The sequence below is a fragment of the Physcomitrium patens genome, chromosome 13, assembly GCF_059467195.1.
Source record: "Physcomitrium patens ecotype Gransden chromosome 13, ASM5946719v1, whole genome shotgun sequence".
NCBI lineage: Eukaryota > Viridiplantae > Streptophyta > Bryopsida > Funariales > Funariaceae > Physcomitrium > Physcomitrium patens.
Window position 1 is genome coordinate 5,075,707 of NC_143422.1, and position 24,648 is coordinate 5,100,354.

Genomic DNA, 24,648 nt, shown 5'->3' on the forward strand with positions numbered 1-24,648 from the left:
TTGTTTAGCCAACATCTTTTTGAAGCAAGTAATTTCCTCCGGCAATAAAGAACCATCAGAACCAATCTTCAATTCTTCAAAAGTCTCTTCAGTAAACTGATGTCCAATACTCATTGGATCTCTTAAACTTGCTTCTTTTGATGCTTCTCCCATTTGTTCTTTAGAATCCTCTGGTAATGGTCCGGCAACAGGCTTTACCTTCTTATCTGCCGTTTTATATCTCGTCTCTACAGTGACTTCTGGTGCTTGAAAAGATTCAAGCATGGTATAAACCTCTCTCGAATGAATCTCAACAATCTTATCATTATCCTCTAACCCTATAGATGTAATCAATTCCAATGAATCTTCCAGCCCATTTTCTTCATAAACACCCAAAATCCTCTCATCATCTTGCAATGTACCTATCTTGCGTAACTGTCCTTCAATATCATATAATCTTTTTCTTTCTTTTCTTTTAAAATCATCAACTTTCTTATACATAATATTTCCATTCTCCAATATACCAATAAAACTAGCATCAAAGGCACCTTCATCTCGCGAGAGTACCTCCTCTTTTGTACCTCCATAATCTCGCTTTACAGTGGTACCTCCCCAAAATCCTTAAATCCTTCAACAATCTTTGGCAATGGTTTCTCCCTCAACCTATCTCGATTCCGTTCATGGTTAGGAGGTACTGTTAGAAATTGTACAGCTTTCCTCCCATCTTCGCTACGTACCCTTGCATAAGTAGAACCATCGTCAAGTACCTTTGTTTCCATTCAAGTTGTCGTGATATAAGGTTGTCCTAAAATCAACGGATAAGACGTTGTCGTGTTGTAACACGAGTATAGAGTGAAAATAAAAAGAAAGGGGAATTTTATTAATATTCAGTTACCTCGAATATTGGGAGCATCGACCAACTCCAGTACAAATACTGAGTGGTCAGGTTCAGTGACTCCGTTACAGTCGTCGGGGCATACTGAAATGCCCCGTTCGATTCCAATAACGGGAGTCAGTAGGAAGAGAAGGACCAATTCACACGACGGGTTCGAGGAGCCAATTGGATCGAATTTCGATAATCCAATCTGGGTCCTCTTACCCAATATGAGACCTGTATTGGTGGGGCAACCCAATGCAGTCTAGTTATGGGAACATCCAGGTTACTACGGGCATCTTTACCAATATAGGACCTGAATTGGTCGGACGACTCAATGTGGTCCTGATTACGGGGTTCGATTCTGTTTTGGGTTGTGCTGTACTCTATGCCGTTTCAGGGAACGTTATTTACGGTAAATGGATCTCTTAAAGGTAAAAACGGAGGAGAAGGCCTTTATGACGTGAGCCAATTTCGGATCTAAGCTCTGACGGCGGGAGCCAATTCCGGATCTAAGACGGAAGATTGAAGAAATTTAGAGGATCAAGTTAGGGGGGATATAGTTTTGGAGGGGTGTGGTTTTTTTTTTGGGAGGGAAATCAGGGGGAAAGGATTTTTTCAAGCTTCTGTAAGGTTACCAGTTCGGTTTTTTTTATGGGAAGTTTTTGAAGATCAAGGGAAAGAGAGAGAGGAGCTTCATGCTTCGGGTCGGGGAAGGAAAGACATAGAATTTGGATTTTTCTTCTTCGTAGAGTTTTGGGAAGACTGAGGCAATCGCTGCTGAAGTCAGTGTTGTAATGGTGAATCGGGATTTTTAAATGAAGTGGGTTTGAATACTCTTGACTGTTTTGTGAAATCGAATTACGTCTGTGATTGAAGGATTAAAGGGGTGTCTATAGGATTGAGTATGCGGAGTGAATGAAATTTATTGGGTTAATCTAACAAGACAGTCAGTGGATACAAGATCGTAAGTACAAAGCAGTATTGAAGGTTAACAGTTTGGGTTGTACGGGGTTCTCTGTAACGTCTAGAGACCTACCGGCTAGGGCAAAAAGGACTTCGACAAGCAGTCGAAGAGCACCTGTATAGATTTACGGTACATTGTTGCAGTCGTTTATATTTCAGCAGTCAAAAACTGATAGACTGCTTGACTATCGGTGAATCTCCATACTACCTTTTACAGCGAGACGCCCGGCGCGTTCTCGAGCAGGAAAGCACGTAATACGATAACGTTGTAACTTGAACGAAGAAATGTTGCTCCGTCGCAACATCCCCAATCCGAATTTTGACATCTGGACAAGCTCCATATAATTCGCCTCGTGTGTTATTAGCTGCTCGTATTGTCCATCCATGTTCTATAACAATTGGCCATTTTTGCTTCTTATAAAGATCTTTAGACATGAGATTTATTTCAGAACCATGGTCCACCAAAGCAACTATTGGTTCTTCTATATCTCCTACCTTCACCAATACCTCAATAGTTGCCCTTGCCTAATGCTTTCAAGTATAATGGCTCAAAGTTTCCATTTCCTTGTCACTAGAATCTTTGAAACGTACTCGCTGATTATACCCATTCTTTTCATTTGTTGGTTGCTTGTAACCAATATCAACCTCTTCTTCATCTCTACATATTCTTGCATCAATAGCATGACTCATTCCAGTTTCGCTCATTAATTGCCTCTTTCGCTTAATGCTGTCAATGATAACATCATGAAACTCCTTCTTTGCAATTTCTAAGACTTCTTTCAATGTGAATTCCACCTTAGCGTTTAATATACGTTCTTCCAACACCCCTTTCAAATTTGTTGCCGCTTCAATATCAGAAAGTAGCTTATAAGCAATTGATTTGCCCTTATCTTTTGTCTCCGTTGTTTTTTCTCCCAATGATGCTGAGGTATCCTTTACAGGCAATTCTTGTGAAGCTGCCTCCCGAGCCTTGTCTCCTCGAGTTTGTCTCTTAAAAGAATTTCCTTCTCTAGTATCATCAAAATTTCCTCGTCTTTTTTCTTCCATCAAAGCTTCATGTTGGCTCTTAGCAATATATGCATGAACTGAAAGAGACTCAACAGGATCCTCCCAACCTGTTCTTCCTCGTATTGTAGTTGCAGTTCTCAATAACGCTTATCGAGATAATTTCCCTTCTTGCATTGTAGAAACGGCAGAAGCCCAAAACTCACTAGTTTCCGTACTTCCACCCATTTCATCATCTACTCTAGCACCATAAGTTGCACTTTCTCGTACAACTGTTTTATGCTCTTTTAAGTAATCTTGAACCAATGCTCTCATTCCTCCCTTGCCAAAATTGGTTTGAAGAAGATCCTCTCTATCTTTCAATGCTATCTTCCCATCTTTCCAGCAAATAATTCCTTGCCGTATCATATTATTAAATTCATTGCAATCTTTTCTAGTGTATGAAGCATCATCACACCAAATGCATCTTTGTACATATCCTTGTTTTGAAACATTCTTCGAATTGTTTATAGAAGTATTCTCTTCAAGTCTTGCCAATTTGATTTGAAGATCTCGCATTCCTCGTATAATTTCTTCCATACCCATATCTGCTTTCTTTGACAAGGATGTCGAAGATTGAACTGTAGGCATTGTCGGTGGTGTTGTACGTACTGGAGCTTTGGGTGCTTGTACTGTTTTCGGAATATTGCTCCTATCCTTCCTCCTTTCTTTTTTTGTAAGCAACCCCACCGCATCTTCAACGTTCTTCCACTTCGTTGTCAATCCTTCATCTTCTTCTTTGTCTTCAAGAAGGGGTTCTAATTTCTCTTGTAATTCTCCATCAGCACCTTGAAGAAATAGATCAACTTTGTTCGGCTCCAATGTCAATTTTTCTACCTTCGATAATTGAGAGTACTGCCTCTCAAATTCCCTTAGTAGCTCTGTTGCTTGCAAATTCTTATTGGGCCGTTCAATCCATCCCAGAAACAGCTTCTTAGTAACGCGATCAGCATCTTCCAAGAAATATTCGTCTTTCAATGCATGTGAAAAATCCTCCCATGAATTCCCACAACGATCCGTAATCGATGTAATGTGGTCCCTTATCTCCGGTATCGTGGCAAGTCCAAATAGTGCAACCATTTTTCTCTCAGAAATCCGATTTAATTCCATTTCACGAACATAACATCTTAAATATCTTAAAATATTCCTCCCATCAAATTGATCAATTTTATTGACCACTGCTTACAATGCTTTGGTTGCCAAAGCTTCCTTTCGATCATTGCTTTGCTGTTGCTGCATTGACAATGAGAAGGCTTGAAACAAACTAGCAATAGACGGATCCATGTGCATACCTTGTCCTTTAGAAGACTCCCCACTAGAAACTTCTCCCAAAAATCCTTCAAAATTTTTATTTTCGTTTTCCATAAAAATAAAGATAAAATCAACCGAAATCCAATACCTTCTACCTCAAGCTTTCACGTTGGGTTCACCACTTATGTCGTATTACGTGCTTTCCTGCTCGAGAACGTGTCGGGCGTCTGGCTGTAGAAGGTAGTATGGAGATTCGCCGATAGTCAAGCAGTCTATCAGTTTTTGACTGCTGGAATATAAACGACTGCAACAATGTACCGTAAATCTATACGGGTGCTCTTCGACTGCTTGTCGAAGTCCTTTTTGCCCTAGCCGGTAGGTCTCTAGACGTTACAGAGAACCCTGTACAACCCAAACTGTTAACCTTCAATACTGCTTTGTACTTACGATCTTGTATCCACTGACTGTCTTGTTAGATTAACCCAATAAATTTCATTCACTCCGCATACTCAATCCTATAGACACCCCTTTAATCCTTCAATCACAGACGTAACTCGATTTCACAAAACAGTCAAGAGTATTCAAACCCACTTCATTTAAAAATCCTAATTCACCATTACAACACTGACTGCAGCAGCGATTGCCTCAGTCTTCCCAAAACTCTACGAAGAAGAAAAATCCAAATTCTATGTCTTTCCTTCCCCGACTCGAAGCATGAAGCTCCTCTCTCTAATTTCTTTGATCTTCAAAAACCTCCAATGAAACCGAACTGGTAACCTTACAAAAGCTTGAAAACTAGCTCCCCCCTGATTCCCCTGAAAGAAAAAAACCTCCCTCCTTCAAAACTATCCTCTCCCCTAACCTTATCCTCTGAATTTCTTCAATCTTCCATCTTAGATCCGGAATTGGCTCTCGCCGTCAGAGCTTAGATCCGAAATTTGCTCACATCATCAAGGCCTTCTCCTCCGTTTTTATCTTTAAGAGATCCATTTACCGTAAACAATGTTCCCTGAAACGGCACAGAGAACAGGACAGCCCGAAACAGAATCGAAACCCCGTAATCGGGACCACATTGAGTCGCCCGACCAATTCAGGTCCCATATTGGGTAAGATGCCCGTAGTAACCTGGATGCTCACGTAATTGGGTCAAATTGGTCTTCGCGTCAGACTGGCTGAGGCCCGTAGTAAGACCTGGATTTTCCCGTAACTAGATTGCATTGGGTTGCCCCACCAATACAGGTCTCATATTGGGTAAGAGGACCCGGATTGGATTCTCGAAATTGGATCCAATTGGCTCTTCAAACCCGTCGTGTGAATTGGTCCTTCTCATCCTGCTAACTCCCGTTATTAGAATCGAATGGAGCATTTTAGTATGCCCCGGCTGATTGTAACGCGGTGACTGAACCTGACCACTCGGTATTTGCGCTGGAGTTGGTCGATGCTCCCAATATTCGAGGTAACTGAATATTAATAAAATTCCCTTTTTTTTTCTTTTTTTTTTTTTATTTTCACTGTATACTCGTGTTACAACACGACACCGGTAGGTCTCTAGACGTTACAGAGAACCTCGAACAACCCAATCTGCTAATCTTTGATATCGCTTTATACTCACGATCTTGTATCCACTAACTGTCTTGTTAGATTAACCCATAAATTTTCATTCACTCCACATACTCAATCCTATAGACACCTTTTTAATTCTCCAATCACAGACGTAACTTTGATTTCACAAAACAGTCAAGAGTAATCACACCCACTTCATTAAAAATCTCGATTCACTAGTACAACCCTTCGACTATTCAGCAACGATTGCCTCAGTCTTTCCAAAACCCTATGAAGAAAAAAAAACCCCAATCTTTGTCTATTTTCTCCGCCCTGAAGCATGAAGCTAGCTCTCCGACCCTTCTCAAATCTTATTCTCCTCCAAAAAAAATCCTAGCCTTTGAATTTCTTCAATCTTCCATCTTAGATCCGGAATTGGATCCGCCATCAGAGTTCTCTCCTTCGTTTTTACCTTTAAGAGATCCTTTTACCAAAAACAACGTTCCCAGAAACGGCACAGAGAACAGGACAGCCTGAAACAGAATCGAAACCCAGTAATCGGGACCACATTGAGTCGCCCGACCAATTCAGGTCTCATATTGGCTAAGAGGCCCGTAGTAACCTGGATGTTTCCATAATTGGATCAAATTGGTCCTTTACGTCAGATTTGCTAAGAAGCCCGTAATAAGATCTAGATTGGATGTCTTGAAATTGGATCCAATTGGCTCTTTGAACCAGGTTCACCTGTTGTTGAATTGGTCCTTTTCCTTTCTGCTGACTCCCGTTATTGGAATTGAACGGAGCATTTCAATATGCCCCGGCTGACTGTAATGGGGTGACTGACCCTGGCCTCTCAGTATTTGCACTAGAATTGGTCGTTGCTCCCAATATTCGAGGTAACTAAACATTGATAAAAGTCCCCTTTCTTTATATTTTCATGGTATACTCGTGTTATAACACGACACCATCAAGAATTATCGGCTTCTATGAAGGTACATCCAGTCTTTCATGTTTCTCTGTTGGAGCCTTATCGAGAGTCATCTTTTTTTGGAAGACTACAATGTCCGCCACCTAGTATTGATATCGAGAACCATGAGAAATACGAGATTGAAAAGGTGTTGGATTTACGACAAAAGTGAGGCAAGTTGGAGTATCTTGTTTATTGGTGCGGCTACGACATTAAGGAGCGAACGTGGGAGCCAGCTGAAAATCTCGCCAATACGCCGCAAAAGGTACAGGAGTTTCATCAACAACATCCTCATAAACTTAAGCCGGTTTGACAATAGCTTCCTTCTGAAGCTTGTTCATCCAAGAATATAAGAAAGGGAGAGAGCATTACCAAAATTCGTAGTTGATGTAGTTATTTTCTCTAAGATAAAGTAGAATTTTTTCAGTAGCCATAGTTTAGTCTTCTGATATGGATAGCCAAGAGATAGATACTATGCCAATCAGATTATCTCAACCGACTAACTCACGAAGGCGACCCCGAGATGAAAAACTACCTACACCATGATGACGACGAAGGATACCGAGTAACCGATCACTGGTGATTGTATTTGAGTTCGAGCCTACTTACGATGGTCAGCTAGAAGGCGTGTTTGCAGGACAATTTCACAATGAGGACACGGAAGTTCATACTTGGTGAGACATCGAAAGAGTGGGCCACTACCGTTGGCTTCGAGGGCCAATGAATCACTTGCCTCGTGAATAATAGTTGGAGTTCATAGCAGACGTTATATGACAGATCTTCATTTTCTTGCGTTGGTACTGATTAACAACAACATTGCTTCTCGGAGATCTTGAAGCTAAAGGAGGGGGTGATGTTAGGGACATAATTCTTAGAACCTTCTAGAGACAAGTTTCTAGAACCTTCTAGAAGCAAGTCTCTGGAACCTTCTAGAAGCTTCTTAGTTAGTAGAAGATGTTAGGGACATAGTCTTTAGAACCTTCTAGAGACAAGTTTCTAGAACCTTCTAGAAGTAAGTCTCTGGAATCTTCTAGAAGCTTCCTAGTTGGTAGAAGTTGCTGGAGAAGCTTCCTAAATAGGAGTATATATTGGAATCGAGGCTGAAGAGTTCTTTAGTCTCGACAACACATCTCTTGGAGCTCTAGCTCACCTCTTTGGTGTTGTTCTTGTATTCATCTGATTAATCTAATTCTTGCCAGTTCTTCTTGAACTTCTTATTAGATCTCGAGTCTATATTTCTTTTTCCGTGATAGCAACAAAGATTAATTATGAAATCTACAACAAAAAATTCCTTGCAATCATGGATTCATTTCAAAAATAGTATCATTACTTAGAAGGTGCCTTGAATCTAGTCACCATTGTTATATTACATATTGTCCTATTTAAAAATACACCAGGAATTTGGCTATAGAAGGTGGGATTGTATTTTATAAGTATCCAAAAATCCTAATATGTATTACTTTTATAAGAAGAATGCAATTTGAACTTTAATTCAATATTACTTAAATCCAATACAAAGTACTTAAAAATACTCTTTTTAGTAATTTCAACTATACAAATATTATATTTGTCTTATTCCAATAATAATTTCTTCTTTTTTAATTATTAACTTCAACTCAAAATTGGTATGTAGCTTGATTTTTAAGCCTTTTGATACCATGCCAAATTTCACTTTGATCCGACTAGTAGATCTTTAGATATCATAAAAATCCTACCCAATTCCAAATTGCCAACTTTTGGTACCTTCTTGTACTAAAATCCAGATATCTTTCAATTTTACCATTGGATTATCACAAAATTATTCATATAATTAGTACACCTAATTAATCAAGTATTTTTAAAATTTTAACCATAGATATGATACCAATTTATAAACTAGCTGAGAGTCCTAACCTAATTATATTGCATAAATTCCAAGTTGTTAATACAAATCTTTAATTTAAATATCAATTGCAAAGGCCTAACTTATCTTACAAAAATAAGTCTTACAACTTTAGATTAAGCTTCAAGCTAGCTTTCAAATCTTAATCTTTGATCTATGAATAAAATCCTATTATGTCCTAAGTGGTCGATTTGGTCCCTAGAGATCTAATTTCAACTTTGTCTCAAAAACGGTCAATCCTTGGATATCAATCTAATCTATCTGAGGAATATTTTAGCCCAATCCTATCTTAAATTTAATTCTAGTATCAACCATATTAATTACTTATCTCTTTTAACTTGATTTTACTAATTTATGGTCTTTCTAAGGTAGTAAAAGAGTCTCTACATCCTAAAAGATAAAATTACTAATCAATCTTCAACCTACTAACTATTAAGACATAGGTGCTTCTATAAAAACCTCTATGTCTTAAAATAAACTAAGAAGCTTTTATAAAAACTATGTTTAAATATCTTAAATTATTATTGAATTAAGATAATTAAATATTTAATTAAAAATTTAATTTTGATAATATTTTTACTATATAGTCATATTACATTATGACACTATATATACAGATCAAAAGAACCTCAAGTATTTCATGTTTGCATACATTTTAAATCTTTACTAATCTTCCTCAAATATGTTCTTATGAAGATTTGATTTCAAGGTCTCATATTAACTTGAAAAATAATAAGGTTTATTGGATGCTCTTTCTAGACATTTTTAACTTATACCAAAAGAAAGAGATGCATCTTTTGATCAATAAAAAATGACTTTTTTGAAGCCAAAGTATATTTAACTTCAAGCAATAAAATCAATATTGATTGTTGATTCAATATTTGTCAAGAAAATTCAATCAAGTATGTCCTTTGATCCTTTCATCCATGATATCAAGAATAATTCTTCTAAGTCTCATGATACTTTTAAGTTTGAATTCAAAAATAATCTATTCTATATCAAGGGATGATTATACATTCTAAAATATAGGGCATGATTACATTGTCGTATTACATGTTGTTTTGCTCGGGAATGCACTGGATACTTATCAGTGGAAGGTGAGATTATGTTTCACAAGTAGTCAAGAAATCCTAATAGGTTTCATCCATACGAGAAGAATATAATCTAAATTTCAATTAAAAAGTGCTTAAAACACTCTTCTTAATAGTCTTAAACATACACAAATCCCAATTACCTTGTTTCTTTCATATTTAAGCAATTTAGATTTTTCTTATCAGCTCCAATCCTAATCAATGAACTTTAATAAGCTATAACATCTAATTTGATCTTCTACTTGATGTGGAATTTTGCATGCAATTTTCAATGTAAGTCTTCTATGCTCAAGAAATTTTAGCCCAATCCAACTTATAGATTGTGAGATAACCTCCAAAAATTGCACTGATGTCATTCGGCTGTCAACTTAAAAAGTGAAGCAAAAATCCTAGCAATGATTTCTCCCTTTTCAACCATTAACTTTGTCTCAAAATTGGTGTGTAGCTTGATCTTCAAGTCTTCCAATATCATGCCAATTTTCACCTTAATTTGACTGATGGATCTTTAGATATCATAGAAATTGTATCCAACCTCAAACTACCACCTTCTAAAATCCTCTTGTGCTAAAAACTAGATATCTCTAAACCACACTATTAGATTATCACAAAATTTTGTATAAATTTAGCACACCTAATAATCCAAACAGTATCAAATTTTCAACTATAGATGTTCTACCAATTGTACGAATTAGCCAAAATTGCTAGCCTTAATTATATTATATAAAATCCAAATCACTAATACAAACCTTGACTTTGAACAACAATTGCTAAGTCTTCCAAAACCCTCTAAAAACAATTCTTATGTCTTTGGAAAGAACTTCAAGCTAGCTCTCAAATCTAAACCTTTGATCTTCGAATAAAATCCTATTTTGTCCTAGGTCGTCGTTTTAGTAGCCAGAGGTCTGATTTCGACCCTGTCTCACAAATGGTCGACCCCTGGGTATCAATCTATCCTATCCTAAGGATTTTTTAGTCCAATCCTACTCTTAACTTAATCTTAGTACCAACTATACTAATTGTTTACCTCTTCTAATCTAATTTCATCAATTTATGGTCTTTCTAAGATAGTAGAAGAGTCTCTATAACCTAGAAGATAAAATTACTAACCTTCAACCTACTAATTATTAAGATAAGAAAATAACCAAAGAGGATTTTATAAAAGCCATGTTTAAATACTTCAAATTATAATTGAATGAAGATAATTAGATATTAATTAGAAATTCAATTTTGATTATAATTTCACTATATAGTTGTGTTATATTACGATAACATGTTCTTTAAACTTGTCATGACTTTCAAACAGCCAAAGTTTTTGGATACAACAAGACTTTGGAGCTAATATTGAGAGATTTTTGGTGGCTTCAAATGTGAAAGGCAATCAAAGAATTTGTACAATCATGTGATATTTTTTGAAGATCTAAAATTCCTTGTCATTGATCTTTTGGACTTCTTTAGTCTTTATCTATTCAAGAATAATTGTGGCATTTTATTTCTATGGATTTTATCATAAATCTTCTAGTCTCATGTTTATATGATTGTATTTTTGTGATAGTAGATCATTTGACCTAGATGGCATATTTTGTATTATGTCTAAAATCTATCACAAGTGAAGAAATAACTATTTTTTTTTCTTAATAATATCTATTGCTATTATAGATTATCTAAAGACATTATATTGGATCAAAAGATTCAATTTATATGAAGATTTTAAAAAATCCTTTTAAAGATTTTAAAGATAGATATAAGCTCTTCTTGGCTTTTTATCCTCAAATTGATGGAAACACGTGAATCAAGTTTTGAAGTAGTACTTGAGATATACCATCAACTATTATCAAGATGATTGAACAACTCTTTTACCATTGACAAAGTTTGAGTACAATAATTTGATAAATTCTTTCACTCAACAAACATCTTTCTTTGCTAACTATAGTTATCATCTATAACTTGATACTTTTAATTTTTCAAAAGTTGATAATCATATAGCAAAAGATTTGGCAAATTATTTGTCTAAACTATATGCAACAATGAAGGCATAATTAAAGGAAGCTCAAGAACGAAAAAAAATTAATGGAAATGCCTATCGCAAGGAACAACTTAGGTGACAAGGTATGATTATTTTGTTCTAATATCAAGACTACTCGTCCTTATGATAAGTTGGACTATCATAGGCTTGAACCTTTTTCTTATTAGTAAATAAGTCAATCCAATTATTTATTGATTATATTTATTGGAATCTATGAAGATTCACCTTATATTTTACGTGTCTTTTCTTAAGCCATATAAGACAGGGAATATCTTGGAAAGAAGACAAATGCAACCTCCTCCTTTAAAAGTAGATAATAATCAAGAGTTTAAGGTGGACGAAGTCTTAGATTTAAAACAGTGCCAAAATAAGTTGAAATATCTTATTTATTGGCATGGATATGATATTAAAAAATATACATAAAAGCCAGTAAATAAACTTATAAATATAGTAAAAAAAGTTGAAGCTTTTCATCAACAACATCTATTAAAATAAAGATAAAGAATAATAAAATCTTTGCTACAAAAGAAATAAGATCAATAGAAGATAACCTTTTACTTTCTATCTTTCTTTGTAACTTTTGTATATTTGTAGTACTAAGGAGATGGAAAATCAACAACCACCAAAAACAATTCAAGAATTTTCTTTTGTAGACTTATCAGAAAAAATCTTACAATCGCGATAATCTTTAAGTTGACAAAATCAAGATGAAGATCCTCAAAAACAACATGTTCTTCCTCGAATAGATGGCGAGATATAACGTATTTGGTATCACAACCTTAGAAGAGATTCTTGATGTTTGGTGATTTTATTAAAAGTAGGAACAACTCTTGATAGTATTCTAAACATTTTAATTGAAGGAATTTATGAAGGCCTCAACAACAAATAAATAATAAGGTGATTTTCTTGCCTTAGTATAGAATACTATCGATGGCTAAGAAGACCTATCTGTCAAAGTAAAAGTAAAAAATATTACCTTGTATAGGATATTACCTTGAGTAAGTTGCTAGTGGTCAAAGGTTTGACTCTTGATATATGGTAAGGGCATCCAATGGATATAGGATGAAGTCATGGACCAAGAGTCAAAGTCAAAAGGATAAAGTATTAATAAGAGAATATTCCAAGACTAAGTATGAGTTATTAGTATGTGTCATAGGATACCCTCGTCGTTCGTGAGATGCCAAAGGATTCTAAGAGCATGTGTGTAAGACGTAAGAGTAATTAGTATTGGACATAGGATACTCTTGGGACTCATGAGATGCCAAAAGGATCCTAGAGCCATGTGTGTAAAAGTCAAAGAGTCGACATTGTTTTTTAAGACAACAACTACCACCTATAAGTAATGGGTGTTGAAAGTGAGAGATATCTTACTCCATACTCTCTTTGTGTGCAACCTTGCTGATGCTAAGTATTGTGTCTTCTAAGTACTTATTTTCTTAATAGGTTATGGGTCCACTCACCTTTACTTGTGAGTTTTGAAGTACTTTGAAGTCTTTCTTTGTTAAGTGAAGTATTTATTGTTAAGTGCACTTATAGTCTTTGTTATTGTTAGACTCCATATAATGATGTTTTAGAACTCTAGTATTTGATTTCTTTGCTGAGATTTATCATTGGTGTTCTAACTTTGTACTTTCATGTACTTAACTTCTTAAGAGATTGTTCTATTTTTACAAGAAGTATTTTTTGTGAGGTTAGAAGTATTTTGTGAGAAAAGAGGGGTGTTTGAAGAGCGGAAAAGCTTATACAAGAGGTTCAGATAGAGTGTAAGACTTGTGAGAAGTGTAATATGTGAAGTTGAGAGTGATACAAGAGTGAAATCACTTGTTTACTTACAAAGAGGGCATTCTAGGTTTCTAAGACAGCAACACCTTCTCATTGATTTTGAGAGTTCTATATCTTCTTTTCTTGATTTTCTTTCACACATCCCTTCCTTAGATATGGCTTCAAGTGAGGGTGAGAGCTTGAGAGTGATTGAGAAGTTTAGGGGTGACAACTTTTACCATTGGAAGAAGAAAATGGAGCTTTTGTTAGCTTCATTGGATCTTTGGAACATTGTTGATGAAAGTGAAGACCCTCCAAGTGACAATGCTGATATCAAAGTGAAGAAGGAGTACAAACATTGTGAAAGGAAGGCTTTTGAGATGATTGCAACAAACCTTGATGATGCCAACTTTTCACATGTTATAGCTTGCAATGGACCAGCAAAAGCATGGAAGACTCTTTGTAACATCTATGAGAGTAGAAACCTTCCCAACATCCTTTGGACAAGAAAGAAGTTCTTGACAGTAAAGATGGAAGAAGGAGATGACCTCATGGCTCATGTTAACAAGATAAAAGCACTTGCTAACCAACTAGCAGTTGTTGACAAACCAGTTGATGATAAGGACATTGTGTTGACATTGCTCATGAGCCTTTCCGAATCCTACAACTACCTCATTGTGGCATTAGAGTCCATCAATATGAAAGAGCTTACCATGAACTATATCATGTCAAGACTTATCCATGAAGTGACCATGAGGAAAGAAAAGGAGCTTGTAAGTGATGATTCGGCTCTATTTTCAAGACAAGGCAAAGGTAGCTATTTTCACCAATGTCATAATTCAAAAAAAATAATATGAGGAATTGCTATATTTGTGGAAAATCAGGTCATTTTGCTAAAAATTGCTACAAGGCTAAGAAAGGAGATAGGGAGAATGCAAACAATGTTAGTGATAGTTTTGGTGGAGATGAGTATACTTTTATGGCAAAGAAAGGAGCATCCATGGCTGCCATGTCAAAGTGGATTGTAGATTCAGGTGCTACTAAGCACATGACAACATACAAGTGTTCATTTGATACTTATGAAGAAATTCCAGCAACAAAAGTATGATTGAGAGATAATGGCATAGTACAAGCCATTGGAATTGGCTCCATTGTAGTAGAGATTGTTGTGAAGGACCAAATGAAGAGAATCAGATTGAAAGAAGTCCTACATGTGCCAAAAATGAAGAAGAACCTCTTTTCGGTGAGCAAACTTGTATCACATGGTTGTAAGGTTCAATTTGACATGAATGGATGTTTTGTCAAGAAATTGGATGGCCATCAAGTTGCCAAAGGCCTTAGAGATGGAAATATCTACTTCATCAATTGCAAAAAGGTGTATGGAGTTGAAGTGGCAGTATTTGCTGATTTTCCACAAGATCAAGACAAGTTTAGAATTTGGCATCAATGACTTAGTCATTTGAATGTCAAATGCATGAAGGAGCTCCAATCCATGGTAAGTGGCTTGAATCTTGGTCAATTCAGCCACAATGCCATGACACTTGCTTGTGAAGGATGTATACAAGGTAAACAACAAAGGGCTTCATTTCCAAGTAGAGTTGCAACATGTGCAACAAAATTATTGGAGATTGTGCACTCAGATGTTTGTGGACCAATGAAGACACTATCAATTGGAGGAGGAAGGTACTTTGTTACATTCATTGATAATTTCTCAAGAAAGATGTGGATTTACATCATTAAAGCTAAGAGTGAATGTTTCTCAAAGTTTAAGGAATTTAAGGCTCTTATAGAGAAACAATGTGAGTACAAGATCAAAAAGTTGAGAATGGACAATAGAGGTAAATACATGTCAAAGCATTTTGATGACTTCATGAAGATTCAAGGTATTGCAAGACAAACCTCTACTCTTTACACTCTACAACAAAATGGAGTTGTTGAAAGTGAAAATCGTACCATTTGTGGAGATGGCAAGGAGTATGCTTCATACACAAAATCTTGGACATGAATATTGGACGGAAGCTATACTAAATGCGGTATACACAAGGAATAGGTGCCTTACAAGTGTACTTACATTAATGACTCCACAAGAAGCTTGGAGTAGGAAGAAACCTTGTATTTCACACATGAGGATTTTTGGATGCATTCCTTATGCAAAGGTACTAGATTGTATGAGGTCCAAAATTGATGCAAAAGGTATAAAATGTGTATTTGTTGGATATTATGAAGGTACCAAAGCATATAGGCTAATGTGTTTAGAAACCAAGAAGATCATCAAAAGTCATGATGTAGAGTTTTTGGAGCATAAGAGGGCTTATGAGCACTTAGAAGAGTGTCTAAAAGGGAGTAAAGGTGTGTTTGTGGACATATCTTCAAGTTCAGCAAAGAAAGAAGAAGAAGAAGAAGATGATGATGATAATGAAGATGGAGGAAATAGAAGTCAAGATCAAGTGCCAAAGAAGGTAAATCATAGTGTACCTTCAATTGCTAGAACCAACAATGAAGACAATGAAGATATTGAAGGTGATGATGCTGCTGAAGAATATCAACCTTTGAATGAGAAAAGACAAGCATTGCAGAAGAAGGATGGAATGCAAGAAGAAGGGTCTTCTTCAAATGAAAGGAGATATCCTTTGAGAAAAAGAAAACCACGTGGTGAATGGTGGAAGGACCACATCTTTCCTCAAGTAAGTGAAGAACATGCCAATATTAAACTTCTTGCTGATCGGTTGAGTTTATATGATGCAATGAAGTCCACAGATGCTATGAAGTGGGAGAATGCTATGGAAAAAGAATACAAATCACTCATGGACAATGGAACATGGGAATTGACTGAACTTCCACCAAATTGATCTTAAATTGATTGTAAGTGGGTGTTTAGAACCAAAAGGGATGCAATAGATAATATTGTGAGATACAAGTCTAAATTGGTTGCCAAAGGCTACTCACAAGTTTTTGGTGTAGATTTCAATGAGACATTTGCTCTCGTGGCCAAATTCACTACTATTAAAACCATTATGGCAATTCGGACAGAAATGGATTTGGAGATGCATCAAATGGATGTGAAGACGGCTTTCTTGAATGGAAGTTTGAAAGAAGACATCTACATGGATCAACCTCAAGGATTTGTTAAAGAAGGCAAACAACACCTTGTTTGTAAGTTAAAGAAATCCTTGTATGGACTATAGCAATCACCAAGGGCATAGTATCAACGCATTGATACATTCTTTGTGAGTGAAGGATTTGTAAGGAGTGAGGCTCATCATTCCTTATATGTGATGCAATCAAATGAATTCATATTGATTGTCATCATTTATGTTGATGATTTAATCATCTTAATCAATACATTGAAGATGATGGATTGGTTGAAGGCAAAGTTAGAAAAGGAATATGAAATGAGTGATTTGAGAGAGCTTCACTATTGTTTTGGAGTGGAGTTTGTAAGAGATCGTTCTAAGAAGACTATTACAATGAGCCAAAGCAAGTACATTGAAGAAGTATTGAAATGATTCAATATGTAGGAGTGTAAGCCTATTGGAACACCATTGGAGGCAAACTTGAAGTTGATGAAGCTCACGGATGAAGAATTTGCTGAAGTTGAAGGTCAAATGCAAGGTGTTCCATACAAGGCAGCAGTGGACTCACTTATGTATGCAATGGTTGGCACAAGGGTGGAACTTGCATATGCGGTAAGTGTTGTGAGTCAATACATGTCAAAGGCTGGACCAATCCATTGGACAACCATCAAAAGGATCATGAGGTACTTAAAAGGTACTTTGAACTTCAAATTATGCCTTGGAGGTGATAACATTAGTTTGCATGGTTATTGTGATTCGGATTGGGCTGGAGATGCAAATGATAGAAGGTCAACAATGGAATATGTATTCTTTGTTGGAGTGGGAGTAATTTCATGGAATTGAAAGAGACAACCAACAATTGCAAGGTCAACAATAGAGGCGGAGTATATGGCAGCAAGCCATGGTGTAATAGAGGCAATATGGTTAAGACAACTTTTGGAGGACATTGGAGATGTACAAATGGAAGCAACTCAAATGAAGTGCGAAAATCAAGGATGTCTTGCATTTGCAAAGAATCCAAAGCATCATTCAAGGACCAAGCACATTGATATTCAACATCAGTTTATAAGAGAGAAGATTGAAATGGGAGTGATTGATATAAAGTATTGTGCAACAGACGACATGCTTGCTGATTTGTTGACAAAGGCATTAGTAAAGGATAGATACCACATGTTGAAAAAGGCATTAGGCTTAAAATGTATTTGACCAATAGCAAAGTAGGAGTGTTAAAGTAAAAGTAGAAAATATTACCTTGTATAAGATATTATCTTAGGTAAGTTACTAGTGGTCAAAGGTTTGACTCTTGGTATATGGTAAGAGCATCCAATGGATATAGGATGAAGTCATGGATCAAGAGTCAAAGTCAAAAGGATAAAGTATTAACAAGAGAATATCCCAAGACTAAGTATGAGTCATTAGTATATGTCATACGATACCCTCGTCGTTCGTGAGATACCAAAGGATTCTAAGAGCATGTGTGTAAGACGTAAGAGTAATTAGTATTGGACATAGGATACTCTTGGGACTCGTGAGATGCCAAAAGGATCCTAGGGCCGTGTGTGTAATAGTCAAAAAGTGGACGTTGTTTTTTAGGGCAGCAACTACCACCTATAAGTAATGGGTGTTGGAAATGAGAGATATCTTACTCCATACTTTCTTTGTGTGCAACCTTCCTGATGCTAAGTGTTGTGTCTTCTAAGTACTTGTTTTCTTAATACTATCAACTATCTTCGAAGAGAACAAAGATCAAAGTATGTGGCAAATACAATTTGTTACATCTTAGATTTCTTCAATATATGAAGACTACTGCTCATAGAACTCATTTTTAGAAAGAGAAGTAATATCATGGATATACATAGGTACTCTAATAAATATCTATATGATTAAGTAGAAATACATAAAAGTAGATAAAAATAAGTTAATGTCATTATACCTTCTAGAAAAGCTTTCTAAAAGCTTCATAGATATTGCTTTGACTTTACATGTATTTATAGTTGATTGATAGGTTTGAAACTTGGTCAATAAGTTAACCATGTGTTGATAGCTTATAGAACAAGTTGACTATATGGTACACATATAGAAAACTTGTTTTATAAGTTACGATATATATCTTGTAAAGTCAACTTGTTTTGGAGATCTTATAGGACATTGCTACACAAGTCCTAGTTAAGAGTATATATGGAGGCAAGAATGAAGCCTTCTTCACTCTTATTAGCACTTTTTTAGTCTTTAGTCTTATTTCAAGACTTTTTAGTTTTCTTATTTTTTGCAATAGCCATTCTAGTTTATTTTTTTATCATCTTTAAGTGAATTTTTAGTTCCTTTCAGTGAGACAAGAGTGTATTTAAGATTTTTTTTCTTTGAGATTCATCTCTTTGAAAATTTTCTTTTAACTTATTTCATTTCTTTTTCATGATTAGAAGACATAGTTAGAAATTATACTACATATTTTTGTTCTTATTTTGAATCTATGCATAAATTGAGCCATCATCAAGTACTTTTGTTTCCATCTATATTATTGTAATATTAAATGTTAAATGGAATCAATTCATGCAACATTTTAAAAAGTATGTTTTGCATTTGACTTTGGCAGTATCCAATTTGTATTTTCTTCAACATTGAATCCCATGAATATTTTTCTTAAGTATGATAAACATTCTCAATGCATATTTGGAAGCACAAGTTCACTTGTAAGACTAAAATAAAGGAATAAATAAATCGATGCTTCGGTAACAAAATTCATTCTATAAAAATCAATTACCTTAAGTCGTACAAACATACCATTCATTGATCTTCCATGTATTTGACCATTCATCAAGTGCACCAAGTAGTAAATAGCGAGACACCACATAGCTTAGATATTGGAGACTGTCGAACACTGGAATAGCAGAGTAACACTGCATATTCGATTCACAAGCGAACAGGTTCTGTGTGCGACACAAAAGCACTCACATGCGGACTTGGTTCAAAATGATTTGAATTCGAAGAGATGCGAAGAGATGGGCTCTTGGTCAAATAAGTCGTCCAGGAAATACATACAGTAGGGGGACGTAGAAGGTATTTTTAGATGCCCAGATCCAGGACAACTCTACAGTCGAGCAGAAGGCTTCTTACTAAGAATGGTGTCTGCTGCAAAACGAGCTACCCAGTTGGAGCCCGCCTTTGAGCAGCAGAAGGCATGCAGGTGTCCTTCTCTTTCGACGGAGAGATATAGCTCCGGGATGTTTTCGGATATCTGCAGGTCATTTATTGAGTTAATTTGCTAGGTGATATTGAACTATAAGAGAGCTCAAAGATCAGCATGATGGCATGATAAAAGAAGAGGCACAATAATCAACTTGTTTCAATGTTTAGAACTTAGAACTTACAAATCAACGAGGGTTGCAGGAGAGGGAAAGAGGCAAAATACATGTACGCACCTCATCAAGGAGCGTCAATGGCCCCCAATGATCATCAATACCAAACAAGAATGAAGTCTTGTTTTGATTTTCCTTCAAGTATGCCAAATCTGGCTCTTGAGATAACTATAAACAGAGCTAAATGCAATCAGGAAATCATTTGTCCTTGGTCATGCATGGATGTCATGTAGCTGCGTCTATACATAAACATTAAATCGAACGACTGCATACAACTCCTTTCATTTTAAGAGAGATCATTTTGTGAAGAGTATATCATATAATACGTTTGTGACTCTTACCGATGCAAATTCAGTCCTTCCCATGTACAAGAAATTGTGTACAACATTTTTCTGCACAAAGTTGAAAAATGTTGCAAAAGGTGTAAATCAGGCCATTTGGTAAGAGGTGACAGGTTAAGGAACATATTGTACAGCACAGTAGGTCACAAAAAAGCTTTTGTGAGCTTAAAAATTTAAAATTTGATGTCATGACATATGTCGGGTTATTACACGTCACGGGGACTTCGATAATATAACTGTATTCTCAACCAGAATGATCATTGCAACAAATAGGTTTCATTGAGGTAGCGAGGAATAATACCTGTAACATGTATTGGCACGTCACATCTACAGCAAGGGGATCCCATACACGGCCTAACAGCACTTTCACTAAAATCCTTCCTAGACCTTTTGGGAGCCGTCCCACAAGACCTGCAAATGTGCTTATTGTTGTACAAAGTGCTGGCGTCCTACCCAAACGACATTTAATAGGTAAGCTGATCCATTAAAAAATAGCTCTTGAGATGATACCAATCCATTATTCAAGTAAATAGTATTTATAAATCTTCGTCACACACGCCAAAAGACTTGTGAGGACAAAGCAACGTTTTCAGACATCCAATTGTAACATGTACACATTTGTAAACAGGGTTATCGAGTGTTCTTACGCAGCCACTTGTCCCAAGATGCTCTGAAACTTCGAATGCTTGTTCAAAGTCAAAAAAGGATAAAGCCCAATAACATGATGTACCTGCATAAGATGTCTTCGAATACACTTTTTAAAATTTGGAAATTAAAATAAGTCGGGATCTTATGAATTTCTTCCCTCATCCATGGATAAGAAACCGAATTTGGGGGTTTGGGATCTTAAATCGAAATGACAAGCGAAAGAAACAAAATCACCTGTGGGAGATAGAACTTGTGAAGAGTAAAAGAATCAGAGAAAGGATAACGAGAGCAGAAAGATGCTCATGTACTGTATGATGTCAAATGCGAGACTTTAAACAACGACCATGCGGGGCGTTCCTATATAACTGCCAAGAAATTCCACTAGACATAAATGTTGTGGTTTAGAAGATTCAGGGAACAGCGAGGGATCATTTATTAAGAACGTGCCCTGAAAGTCATAAACACTACCCACCTGAGAAGGGAATTCCTTGAGGATTTCCAAAGCAATGTAAGCCCCGATGGAATGACCCACCTGCGTAATACAGAATAACTCAAATCAAGATAAAATGATATTTAACAAAAGTAAAGCAATGATCTTTATAGCTTTTGACCCGGAAAGACGATATGGAAATAATTATTAAATTTTTGTGTAAGGAAAGAGAGCGAAACAAATTCAAGGTATACGGGCACCCTTCAGAGTAACAATTTATAGCATGACACAGGTTTTCGCGAAGAAAACGTACCAGAAAAATTGGGACTTCTGGTGATTCTAGAAGAATAATGTCTCTCACAAATTCAACCTGGTCAATCCCCGGCCTCTTAATAACCCAGAGGATCTCTGTCATCTTGTAATAAACTACCAGCCTGACGAAAGATGACAACACTGGACATTGGTATTGAATACATTTATTTATCACATTTCTAGCTTCTGAAGCACCACATATTAACAAAGACGCTTACGTCATTGCCGTAAGGCCTTAGTGCTACTCCATTACTGCCAAAATTCTCAAGTTGACCATATTAGACTCCTTCATCTACATTCACATTTGAGGAGCATCATCACCAATCGATCCCTAACTATATATGACTCGAGAAGAATTTCATAGGCAGAATTAGGAATTGCCTTATGTTTTATTTGATCTTGCAAAGTGAACAACCTTCCAAGCTCCCAATCCTGTGATCAAACGCTCAAAAGTATCAATTAACATACTACTGTGATGTGTAATTCACATCAATCTGTTGTTAAGATCTGCTCCAATTGGCTTTGTGAATTCGATAGAATCTGCTGTGTGAAGTGATCAGATAACTAAGAAACCCAAAAATACTAGAAATCAGCTCAAATGAAGATTGACCGGCAAAAATTATCAAACAGGTATCCAGAAACACAAAGAGCTGGAAGTTCAAAGGTTAAGAATTTGACAGCATGATTCCTAATCGAAACCAATTAGAATCAAATACAGAATGGGGCAGTATACCTTCGACACATGTGCGATATGGCTGATCGCTGCAACAAAGACAGAAATTCCTCAGACTTTGTTGCATCAGTCAACATTGCTACTATCTAGGAGTAGCATCTGAAAAGGCTTCAAGTATTTTAAAATCTTATTGTCTACGAACATCGCAGCAGTAGGCAATTACTCAAAATATTGTAATATAAACATACAATGCAATACGCAAGCAAAGACTTCACAGTGCAGCTAAAGAAAAGTGCATTGTTAGGTGGAAAATAGAACACAAGAAAATCAATGGAGTAGATAGCACCTGTAACCGATGCTTGACCAGCGAGGTGGTCGAACAGGGCCTCGAGAAAGTCTTTGTAGTAGGCCACCACACCTTTCATAAAGATGCATGATACTTAGATCATCAAGCAAGAAGCAGAAAAGATGAAACACTAGCCAAATATGTTTTGGCTACATAGTTCAACATATGAAAGATAACTTGCATGAAACAGAGTCACAGCTCACGTAGTTGGCAAGTTAGAGGCCGTCTATGAAGACTACGATGGTTGGTAAACATGTTCATGTGGAATATTTATGGTGAGGCTAACCTTTTCAATAACGGCAGCAGTTCAAATAAAAAAGAAGAAAACCGTGAGTTTTCTGTACCAAACCTGGGTTACCGGGAACGAAAAAAACATGAAAAGCCGGTTTGTCCGCACGTAAGTCCACAATCTCTGTAGCATGTCTGTTGATGGAAACAATCAACCAAGTTAATAATGAGACTTGACTAGGTAAATTGCCAACAATGTCCATAAAAATACTTACTTTAACATGTGGTATTCTCCAGATAACTGTGTAGATATTTCCTGAAAATGCCACACGTTTAAGGAAACCTGATCTTCTCCTTGCGTCCTTGTCTAAAACTATGCTGAAGTCTGAATTGAAGATGAAGTTTAGATGTTCACCTTCCAATATTCAAGATCAAAAGAATCTCAGTTGAAAATCACTTGTGAAATTCAGGGGAGCCAGATACTAGGCAATAAAAGCAAGTGAAGTATCACATACCCGCCAATTCTATCCACGCGGAAGGATACAGGAGGGGTTGAGACTGAAGGCAGCCCCATGGTTGGGACCCTTAGGGATTGCTCCTTTAACCTGCTACGAGTAACCTGAAACCCATTCATACAACATAAAAAATCATTTACAATTCACAAATATTTCAACATGCAACGGTTGCAACATGCACCAACTCTAAATTTCCATTTGACTTGCACTGATATCTGGTGAGTTTAGATTTTACGTAGCTTCGGATGCCTTTGGCAGAAAAAATCATCCTAAAAACCCACTCGCCTACATTATAATGGTGGCCGCAAGCAGTAAAAATGATTCTCCCAATTTTAACACTAGCATTGAGCTTTCAAGTATTGAGTAGCAGATAATCCAGATTCAAATCTTTGGCATGATTCAGATTGGCGAGCTAATCGCTTACGAAATTACTCAAAACTATAAAAATCAAACACCCAGACACTCTAAACCAACCAAGTCTCGGACCGGACAGAACAAGCCAATTAAAAGAGTTATGGAGTTGTATTTTAAACCACTCTGTTGAACAATCAAGGAATTATTCCAAGTTGCACACCATTAGGTGATCGCTTCCAGAAAATTATATCAATCACAAATCACAAGAATCACAAGAAGGGATCAATAAACCGAGACGAGAAAAAGGAGTGAGCGCAAGACGAAGTTACAAGCATGCGGCAGAGTAGGAAAACGAACCAAACGCACGCGTGGCGTGGACGATGAGGCAAACGGAAATTTCTTGACGCAGAGGACAAATCGATAGGCTGCAACAAGCATGCTGCTTGATCACACAGATGGGTCTCGCTCTTGTAGAAAGCAATCTCAAGAGCTGGGGCGGGCTCGCGAATAAGCTCAACAAAGAAACAAAGACTTTGTGGCTCTTTTTAGCCAGGGTTCCGTGCCGTAAGGCCCGGCACCGAGCCTCACAGTCGATCAGGGCCCAACAAAGCTCACCGATCTCATGCCCAACAAATTTAGTGTGACTCGTAATGTTGCAGAATGAACACCATAGAACATTGCACATTTAGTTTGGAGAGAGTGGGAGACAATGTGGGGATGCAGAGTGTTTTTTTGTCACCTCTACACGATATTTACGTTACCACAATCCGGGAGAAGCTTGCTGCACGAATTTGTCCTTTACATATACTTGCACTGATGCCACGATCTATGCTCGTGAGTCACTGAACTTCTCCATTGTTTCTGATATTCATTAGCTTTCTGAGCTGTGGGAACCTCCAGTAAGGCTGCCTGTCTTTCAAACGCGTTTTCGACATCAGCAGGAAGCAAGAAGTGTGCTGTAGTACAAATTCGAAATTACAGAAACAATTCT

General features: G+C 36.6%; 1 protein-coding gene across 1 annotated transcript; it reads right to left on the reverse strand.

Annotated features, from left to right (window-relative positions):
• Nucleotides 1-19,414: 19,414 nt before the first annotated feature.
• Nucleotides 19,415-24,234, reverse strand: LOC112290160 (uncharacterized). The gene is made up of 13 exons (XM_024536158.3): nucleotides 24,015-24,234; nucleotides 23,304-23,407; nucleotides 22,910-22,983; nucleotides 22,561-22,632; nucleotides 22,275-22,303; nucleotides 21,923-21,973; nucleotides 21,543-21,599; nucleotides 21,272-21,331; nucleotides 20,799-20,881; nucleotides 20,453-20,600; nucleotides 20,152-20,202; nucleotides 19,874-19,978; nucleotides 19,415-19,689 (listed from the first exon to the last, which is right to left on the reverse strand). The coding sequence occupies exons 1-13, from the start codon at nucleotides 24,093-24,095 to the stop codon at nucleotides 19,543-19,545; spliced, it is 1,062 nt and encodes a 353-aa protein (XP_024391926.1). The 5' UTR covers nucleotides 24,096-24,234; the 3' UTR covers nucleotides 19,415-19,542.
• Nucleotides 24,235-24,648: the final 414 nt, after the last annotated feature.

Coding starts and splice junctions, on each gene's coding strand:
- LOC112290160 (XM_024536158.3), bottom strand. CDS start 24,095: ATGCTTGTTGCAGCCTATCGATTTGTCCTCTGCGTCAAGAAATTTCCG. Junction 20,601..20,798: donor ATCTTGGGACAAGTGGCTGC/GTAAGAACACTC, acceptor TCGTTTGGGTAG/GACGCCAGCACTTTGTACAA. Junction 20,203..20,452: donor CGTGCCAATACATGTTACAG/GTATTATTCCTC, acceptor AACTTTGTGCAG/AAAAATGTTGTACACAATTT.